Source organism: Puntigrus tetrazona, chromosome 16 (assembly GCF_018831695.1).
Source record: "Puntigrus tetrazona isolate hp1 chromosome 16, ASM1883169v1, whole genome shotgun sequence".
NCBI classification, from domain to species: domain Eukaryota; kingdom Metazoa; phylum Chordata; class Actinopteri; order Cypriniformes; family Cyprinidae; genus Puntigrus; species Puntigrus tetrazona.
The window spans coordinates 18702030-18712428 of NC_056714.1; the positions used below are offsets into that span (position 1 = coordinate 18702030).

The window sequence follows — 10399 nt, forward strand, 5'->3', positions numbered from 1 at the left end:
ATATATATATATATTAGGCAGCTTTAACTGTGTACTTATTGTGGTCATATTGTATTCATAAAACATTTTTTGCTATTAAGGATAACTGCATTGTATCAAATGAAATGTTAATACACAGCAGTTAAGGCCACCTCGTGTAAAGTGGTATCAAATAAAAATAAGTAATACGGTTTCAGGAAATGCTTTTACATTTTTTTTTAATGTTACAAGTGCTACTGCAAATGTTTTAGGTATTTCCTGGCTTATTTACGAAATTGTGCATTAAAAAATAAGACAGCATATGTGATTCATTTTGCTTAGCAGACACCCTGAATATATTTAGACGTGTGAGGTTTAACTCTGTATGATTTCTTACACTGAGAGGGAAATATAAAGTAAAGTGGCAAAGTTTATCACAACCTTTCTATATTACTTTGAGGCAATAAAAAGACTTGTAGTCTTGCAGATAAATAATCCATAAACTATATTTTGTGACTTTGCATGTACTTCTGTAATAAGCACTGAAACGGCTACGCTCAAAAACAGCACGCGGATTTGTTTATAATCCATCTTTGTCTAAAACTGTAAGAAGAGCATATTGTTTTTATTCGCAAATTATGATAATTGCCGTACATAGAATAATTGGCCCCATCAAGCCTCTGTAAGTAATGGCTGTTTGTTATTCTCTCCCAGAGGCCACGTCCCTTCAATCTAGTGTGATGAACTCCGGTGCTTCCCTGCTGTTGTGTGATATATATACACCAGATGTTTATTAATGAGGCTCATTAGCGACTAGAAATTAAGTGTTTACTTTGTATATTTATACCTTGTCAAGTCACATTTATTTACGCAGTCTTCCAAGCAGCTTCACAGAAATGAATCGTTAAACCACAGTGAAGTCGTTTCATAAGTGATGAATTTTGCAACAGCGGTTTCTGTTGTGAAGCAGCTCTACGGAACGCGGTCGGCGTTATTCGGTTCAGATTAGTTCGATAACAGTAGTTCGATAACAGTCTCGGCGTTGCAAAGTTTATCAGTTACGAAACAATGATCAGAAGACCGTCATGACAGACACGCATTAAAATACAGTGAGTTTATTTTTATATGCATCAGCCTGAAATCCTCAGTCATGGTCACGGGCGATTTGATTATAGTGCGCTGCTTCTGGTTTTATCTCAGACGCAACAATTACCGTTGTCATTTTGTGCTTTGGCTCACTGTAATGAAACCAGATGGCCAGAAGGTCATCCTCAATTAAGGAAAATCCATTTCCATTCATAAAGCTATCCATTATCGTCTTCCGTTAATGTCCCCATTTCTTTTCATCGATATTAAGACCCGAAGCCGTGCAGATTTTGCTGTCCATTGTGTGCAGCCTGCTGCTTTTTACACTTTCCCAATCCCATCCTACAGAGATGTGTCCTTTTGAAAATCTTGGATATGCCTGTGCCCTTTGGTTGAGGCGGGTTGACGGTAGAATAGCAGAAGGTTTGCCTACGTCTTACGCAGGCCGCATTCATACATTATTAATGCACCCAGTTTGGACGTGCAGCCCTGGTTGACATATGTCTTATCTTCCACTTATCTCATTAGCTAACAAAGATTTTGACAGGCATGAGAAGTTTTGGGACCCCAGCTAGTGCACGGCTGAAATAAGACCTGTGCCACGGCAAGCGTCTGCAAATATTTGAATAATATTAAAACATTTAATATCATTCCGTTTAAATAGAGAGAGAAGGCGATGAAAAACAGGAATTACAGGCGTAAGCATTTTAATACCCTTTAGGGCAGATCTATTAAAGCTGATTCTTGGTTTCTTATTGACATTATACTTGAGTTAGCGCGAAGTTAGCTCTAATGTTATTAGCCAATGCAGACAACACTCTTAAAATAAAGCTTATATATTTGCATCAGTGGTTCCATGATGAAACATTAACATCCATGGTGCACAGGGGGTTCTACATAGAGAAAAATGATTGTTAAAATGCTCTTTAAATTTAAGAATTTTTTTATTTTTGTATAAATCTGTTCCCTGAACGGTTCTTTGTTTCTTCTTCTTTATATACCCATTATTGGAATATTTGTTTTTTAAAAGCGAATCTTCATTTACACTTGAATTATGTATAACCTCAGACTGTAGACAGGAAATCTACAAGCTAATTCCTTGGTAAACACCATCTGGTTGGTAATTAGTGGACAGAAAACGAACGAAAGCACCGAGCTCCTCAGATTTTGCTCAAGGCTGTTGGATTGTGGCTGTCAGCTGTAATTTGCTCAGGCATACAGGTCACACACCCCTTACAGAGATGAGGTTATTGGTTCTTGGATTTTTTTTAAACCTGATACCATGAGATGGTGATTGAACCTCACCCTGTAACCATACTCTCCTCCCACAGGTCCACTCTATAGAGCTGGCCTATCGCTGTCATTGTGTCACCCATCCAACACGGGATAACAAGGACCCAGAATGTTCAGCACAAAGAGGTCAGTACACAATAGTGGTTTACGGTGCTTTTACATGTGTTTATCTCTGTTATCAGTGGGGTTTTTGGGTCATGCATTGCTGTTGCTGTTGCACATACTGTACATGGGGTTAAATGTATCTTCAAAACAGTAGTCGTGGAACATGTTAAATCATGCTTTCTTTAGAAAATACTCTAGTTTTGCATTGCAAATTTGCAAATTTATTTGTATGCATCTGTATTATTCTTTTTTTTCTCTTGTTTTCAATGGAACCGCCACATATTTTAAAATGCCAGCAGAGAGCCAGAGAGCTGGCCAGTTTTTTTTTCACCAAAATGTTCAACTTTGGGTAATACGCAGCATTTCTCTGAGCCGTCCAATCACATTTAAGAAGGCACAAATATTGCTGTCGCATTCTACCTATAAGCTGATATACCTACAGGGCAACTTTTTTCTGTCAACTGGAGACACATAGCCCACGACTGATCTAAATCGTCTAAATTTTCTACCAATTCTCAATGGTTAAAGTGCGCAAGCAACTTTATTAAAAGAAGTTGCCCATTAAAATTGCTCTAAAAGCTCCCCTGTGTATCATAACCCATAAAGGGAATGAATAACAATGAAAAAAGTTATAATTGCTGGTCTGTGAGTGTCCATGTCTGTACATGATGACATCAACAGTATTAATACAAAAAAAAATATTCATGCATTTAGTTAAACTGCACCTCCAAAAGCTTTAATGCACACACCACCTAATGTGTTTAAATCACATGCAAAATCTAGAAGATTTTGCTAATGAGTTTAATTTATACTTTAAAATATTTACTGATAAATGGGGAGAAGTGGCAGCAGAGGTAATTTGTTTACGATGGTCTTATTTGATGCACGGACCAAAACAACAGTATAGATGCTTGTTCATTTATACAATGAGCGTCAAATGATCAACTAAGCATAAATCAGTGTGACTGCACGACTTAAATATTGGATGTAAATGCATCGCGCCTAAGGCACACACACAAGCGGATCACGCTAGGAGATGGTGAAGTAAAAGTCAGAGTTTTCTGAAAGTGAACTTTGTGATGAGAATCAAACTCCTCCAGCAACCCACAAGAGATTAGAGGGCATTATCATTTAAATAGCATAGACCCCAGGTGAAAGTAATCCTGGATTCTAATAAATGCAGGCTGTTCTCGAGGTATTGCGGAAACATAAGTAAGGATCTTGAATTTTTTGCTTTAGCCCTGTGATGCATCATTAGGAGGTTCAAGCGTAAAAATCTCGAGAGGATTACATAATCCTCTCTAACCCCTAACACAAACCTCATCCCCCCCGTCCCATCCCATCCCACCGCACAGCTGTCATCCCGCGTGATGGATGCCGTAATCTGCATTCCTCCGTATGCATTTTCCATTGCAGTTTTCTGAGGGTGAAATATTCTCCTCAAGCCTTCCAGACGTGCTCTAATGGCCGGCCCAATTGCATTAAAGAGGACCGTCTCCTTTTCTGTTTTATTGATGACTGCTTTTTGGGATTGTTAAAGGGCCTGTTTTATTTATAAATTGTTAGTTTTTTTCTTCTTTGTGCCAGTCAAAATGCATTCGTGCCTTTACAAGCAGCGTTTCAGGATGTTTGGAAGGTCCTTTGAGATTTACAGTTATTTTTAGCCGCGGCGGCACCGCGCTGTTATCGCTGCAAGAAACAAGAAATGGATTGCTTGGAAAAAGTCTATAATTCACTGTTATAGATTCCTGTCGATTACAAGAATAAGTCAAAAGGGTGATTTTTGACAAGAATAGCCTAAATAAGGTTTTAAGGCAGTATTATTAGGAGAACAGTTCTCCCGAAGGCAGTATTATCAAGCCTCATCTCTGGATTTGTCCCGGCTAATGGAGTAACTACGCAAGTACATGACGTAGGGCTAGAAAAGGAAGGTATTGGTTTACAGATTTCTTAGTCCAGGTGAACAAGGATCGCAGTGGCAGGTTTAACTAATCACTAATCTAAATCAAGCTGAGAGCTGTTTCAGCTTTACCTGATTAACTGAAGGCATACTGTCTGTTTAGAACAGAGCAAACCCATCTGTTACTGCGATATTTGGTTACAGTGTTTAGTTCCATTAAAAATAACCATTTAAACATACTTGAGTGTCGAATGTAATAATCATTCAATTTTGAATTCTCATTAAAAAGCGCATCCTTAACTATTTTTTAAACTTTAAACACATTTGAAGCATTATTTAATGAGTTATTACAGGTGACCAAACATGAGAAAAGATAATACCAACATCCAAGAAGACCTCAGATGATGCCAACCCTCAGACGACATACAAAACTATCAAAGTTTACTATAAGTTTGATCCCAACATACGATCATTGCTGTTAATAATGTTCGCTATCTGTTTAGTGACATGTCGTTAAACGACTTGATTTTTACTGTATATTTCCGCCATATAGACATCAACTTGTTACCACTGATAAGCTATTGCTAAATATAATGTAGAAACATTAATTTTCTATTATGGGTTATGAAAGGTTAATATTTTGGTTTTGAGAGTCTCAAACAACAGGTTGACATACATACAAGGTCAAAAACACTTTAATTTTCTTATTATATGCATTTATTTTTTCATTTGTTCAATGACTCCCAAACGATTCATTCAATTTATTTTTTCCAAAGTCCTCCGGTGATTGATTGATTTCATTTAATGCAGTATTTATGAGCTTTTAACACTCCAGAAGCGTCACCAAGTGGCAAAGAATGAGTTTGCATTTTCATTCAGACCAACGCAAAAAGACCAACAAGTGGGCGGGCAATGTTTTATGTTGAGGCCATCATGAAACAGCTTGGCATTGTTTCAGTGATTGAGAGTCGACTGTTTCTTTCGAGAGACAATAATGATATAAAGAAATAGCTAATGAAACAGAAATGCACAACAAAGATGACATTAAAACAGAAAAAATTACAATTATTATAATAGTATTCCAATGAAGCTAAATAGACCGTGCTGTTTCTCTCTCTTAAAGCTTAGATTTCAATTAAATGTATTAGATTTTTTTTACAGTTTTTTTTAACCATTTTTTACCGTTTTTTCCGTTTGGTGTTGCTCGAGCATTTTCAAATGATTTCTGAAGGAATATGTGACACTGACAACTTTAGCTTTACCATCAAAGGTATAAATAGTGTTTAGAAAGGAGTAGGAGTGATGCTATGTATACTCCACAGATACAGTGTTGTAAGATGAAAGTCATTTCTTGCGGGATAAATGAAACATGCAGTCCCATCTGAATTATGCAAGAGGACAAAAAAAAAGTATTTTAGGAAGGCAATAGTGGGGGATGTTTTGATGTGAAGCCTGTATAGTGCATTTCCTATAAACCTAAACACCCATGCGTGCTCAGAGTCGCCTATCCACAGCAATTAACAAACGAGAGCTCGCTTCATTCGGAGCGACTGTTCTATACCTGCCCTTCCTACACAAAGTTTTAAAGGCTTCCTGAAAATAAAAGACAATTTTTTTTTTCTTGAGGGAAAAGATCGGTAAAGTGGAAGAACGCTCGGAGGTTCTCAAAATAAGCGTGTATAGGTTTAATTTCCTTAGTGTCATCTTTGAAAAATGGCTATGGGTGAGAAATTGCCTTTAGGCCCTCCTTAACTGGTAACAAATCTTTTTATTTCTGGAGTGATTCATCCTCTACGATAGTCGTTTTGTAGAGTTATACCATCTCCCGCCTTGCTTAATTTGGTTTGACTTGTCTGTCTTCTGCACAGAGGCGGGAAACTTTGGAGTAACGAGAGCGTCTACCTATAAGAGCGTGAAGGAACACAAAGTACTTTTCTTAGAGAGGATTATGCAGCCCGTACTACAAACTCAAGTGCTTGCGTAATAAGCCTGCACGGAGACCGATGTTTCAAGAGTGATGGGTGGGAGGCAATGCAACAGTGCAGTCTGTAGTCATATTGAAATTGGCTTGGCATCGCGGAAGAACTTATGCAAATAATATGCATTTGATTGCAGCATATGAAATCATTTAAATCTCCAGAGAAATCGACTCATTTCAAAACACTCCCAAAATGGCATTGGAAGGTCACACTTTGCAATAATCTGAATTGTGTTTGACAGTTTGGACAAAATAACTTCTCAGGCTCCGGTGAGGTTATCTTATTTGTTGCAGAAATATTTATTTCTTCTGCTATTTTAGATTCAACTCTGCATTTCCGTCTTGGCTTGAGAAAACCGACGTCTTCCCAGTAGTCTTTTTCTTTTTATTATTGTTTGTTTTTGTACGAGGCGTTCAACGGTGACCCAGTTCCAGTCTTTGATGTCAGAATCTCAGTTCGACGAAGGCACAGAATGTGAATATTTAATATTCCTCACATTATCATCAGGCCTGTGCAATTACAAGCTCACTGCTGGATTTAACAATTTCATTACAAAGACGTACATCCACTTTACATCTGTTGTCTTTTGTTGACGTTGTATTGCGTTGGTGATTGCCAGAGAGGACGCCGCTATGCAGAGATCTTTCTTCGTCAGTCAGATTTGGAAAGTCTTGATAATGCGTTGATAGGCTCTTAACTTCTCCTTGCCTTTGCCTGAGGATACAAGAAGACATATAGGTGATATATAAATCGGAATATGTATACGCAGATTAAGGTTAGCTAATATCTTACTGTCTAATAAGATCAGCACCCAATGGGGTATCGATCTAACACCTGCTGCTGTTATGTAATATTTAAGGCGTTTTTGCCAGCAGGAGTTGAGCAGCTTAAAATCTGTCATAATCTATTAATGCTCTCTTTCACTTCGTTAAACATGTTCCACGCTGATGCAGGCGTATTATGAATGATACATGGTAGTTTTGCATGTTTTAATGCATTCATCTTTTTGCCCTTTGTGTATTTTTGGAGGGCAACATCTTTAACTTGTTACATTGTTGAAGCATTTGCAAATTGAAAACGACTTTTCTAGTGGACCCAACGTTTAAACTTGACATACAGTAGCTGCCCAGTTTTATTCAATAAGCTTAATGTGTGTTTTATGATTATTTAGAAGCAAGTATGCATTGGTATGTATTGCAGGCTTGTATTGTATTGTAGTGGATTTTCTTTTGACTGTAGTGTTTTAGATGTTTTGAAGGCGAGCAGTCCGCTCTAGTTGATGAAACATTGTTTCATCCACCATATCAATCAGCTAATTTACACATGGCATGTTAAAGCTTGGCTGTTGGCATTGATAAAGGTCTCCAGAGAGTATGTGCTTTGGATAGTCAATGCAAACAAAAATCCCCTCACGCTGGGTTGCATTTGCAGGACAAATATGTGTGAATGTGACAAAAAAAACTTGTTTGATCAAGGCAACAATTGACATACAAAAGGTGTTTGCAAGAAGCATTTCACTCTTAGCAAAAATGAGACCCTAAACAAAGATTATTGGAGTATGCTTTTTAAGAAAATTTCAGTTTTTCTTCTTCAAAATGTCTGGTTAATTACTTGTGTTAGCACATTATTTTAAGCTCTCTTAACTAGTTTCTTATTAGCATGTATAATACTAACATATTAGCCATTTATTGGCAGTAATTAAGCACATAAATCCCTTATTCCACATCTCTAATCCTACCCAGTACCTAAACTAAATTCTAAAATGGTACCTTTGCGATTAGTTTTTAAAAAAATTACTAGCAGTTTTGGTAACAATGGGAATAGGTAACACTTGTTAACTCTTAACTACAACCTTTCCCTCAATAAATTCTTAATTTACTGCTTCTTAATAATTAGTAAGGTAGTTGTTAAATTTAGGTATTGGGCAGGATTAGGGATGTAGAATAAGTGCTTAATTGGCTCTAAATGGCTAATATTCTACTAATATGCATGCTAATAAGCAACTTTAAGTAACCGTAAAATAAAGCGTTACTTCAATCTCTGAGCAAAAAAGAAAATTAGAAACCAGTTTTTTTATGGATTGTTTACATTTGTTGCTTTGCAATAGATATATGAATAAATAAATGAAATGATAACGAAAACAGAAACTGCTCTCACAAGTGGTGGTCTCACAAGTAAAAGAATTCTTTTGATAAGCTGGAATATGTTAGGACGTTTTTAGTGGATGCAATTGATATAAAATTGTAGTAGGACAAGTCATGGAAAGATGAATGTTTGATGAATGATGAAAAGATGTATAGGAACCCTGAAACTGTCCTTTCAGTATCATTTTTTCAGGTAAGGCAGGTGTTCGGTTTCGTTCGTTGGTTTTGGTACAGTGGGCAGCACTGCAGATGAACTACCTGGGAGTCGTTAGATAAAGCTTGAATGCTTCTGGTGAGCAGTTTCACGTTTACCGTGACAATTCCCTGTTGTAAATGAGAGCTAGTCCATTAGCTGATAAGTTCAGGCCTGATTTATGGCGTCTTAATGTCTCCCTACGGGACAATAAAAGCAGGTGATCTAGTCATGAATGAAGCCCGATTTAGCTAAGAGAATGAATCGCTTTTTCCCAATGTCAACAGCAATTTCCTTTTAGCAACCTGCTTTAGTTTGCCAGTGTTTACTGCCACGACGTTACTCAGTAATAGATATCAAAGTTCTCCGAATTAGTTTTGAGCTTGAATATGAGTTGGAGACCTCAAGGTTGGTTAATTCCTAAAAGGGCCTATAAAATAGCAGTATCTTAGCAGTATTATGCTTTCTATCGTCCTGCAGTTGCGTTGGGCTCATTGCAAGGGGGAATGAGTGAGTGTGAGTCTTCGGACTGTTCTCTCTGAATCTAGGTCAGTTCATCTGGACAGGGCTGCCTGCCTGTCTCCATCATTAGTGCCATTGGTCTTCAGCTGCCTCCTTTACTGCAGCATCTCCAAAAGAACTGTCAGGGACAAAGTCACTCAAAATGTTTACTCTGTGCTATACTTTTAAGGGCGCTGCAAATTAAGCAGAATACAATATGTATTGATTTAGTGTGGCATTCCAGCAAAAATGCTTGATGCTGTGTTCACGCAGTTGCTGAGTTTGTACAGAGACGTTAGACACCAGTAAAAAAAAAAAAAAATTCTTTTCTTTATTTAATTTCTTTAAAATAATTAAGAGCCTTAGACTCTTTAGCATGCATGCGTGCATTAATAGTACATCAGTAAATAAGTAAAATGTGTTTTTTATTCTTATTATCTTAAAATGTTATATATTAAAGATTTTAGTCAAAAGCGAATGCATTTTTTTCACTTCTAGGTTGAAGAAGAAGTCCCAGTCAGTGGACATCCCTGATGAGGGTTACGCTGGGTCTCTCGTCAAAGACCTGCTGGCATCACCCCTCATACAGAATGTGGCCAGATCAGCCATAGGTGAAGAAAAGGAGATCAATACCACTAACATCCAAAAGGCTCGTAGTCCTCGACGTGGAGAGCTCAAGCGAGGCTATACCATAGGTGCGTGAGGTCTTCTTCAGTTTAATCATGCTTTCTGTCCACTCCTTTTCTGTGGTATTTATTATTTTACAATAATATAAAAATGATTAATGTCAAACGTACAGTGTATTTTGCTTTTGATCTAATTGTTAGTACTTATTGATTTTAAGGTGTAGAATTGCTTAGAGAATATTTTATGGTGCAATAGAAAAGACCTTAAAGAAGAATCCCCATCTAGACCGAATCGAACACAGTAACATTAACGCCGTCTTACAATGGACAATGGAAAGGAATAGTCCAGTGAGACTTATTAGTTATGCTTAATCCAGTGTTGGCACAGGAACTGGCTGTCTGGCTCTGCGGTAAGAGGAAAACAGATACCTTTGAGACTGTAATTGGAGGAGAAAAGAGGATCTCATCCCTCTGTGGACCTCCACACACACACACACACACACTCACACAAACACAGAGTAATTACTCTTAAGTTGCAGGAGGTGCTGTAGTTTCAGACAGAGAACAATAATAAACGCATTGTAACTCAGACTATAGCATATTGATGAATCTGT

The 10399-nt window shown here is 37.4% G+C and overlaps 1 protein-coding gene across 1 annotated transcript in view; it reads left to right on the forward strand.

Moving 5' to 3' along the window:
* Positions 1–2373: 2373 nt before the first annotated feature.
* LOC122360227 (oxidation resistance protein 1-like) overlaps positions 2374–10399 on the forward strand; it is a 47284-nt gene continuing 39258 nt past the window's right edge. The window contains exons 1-2 of the mRNA XM_043260648.1: positions 2374–2463; positions 9658–9854. Of these exons, the coding sequence (XP_043116583.1) occupies positions 2447–2463; positions 9658–9854 (214 nt within the window). The 5' untranslated portion in view covers positions 2374–2446. The remainder of the gene's footprint in view (positions 2464–9657; positions 9855–10399) is intronic.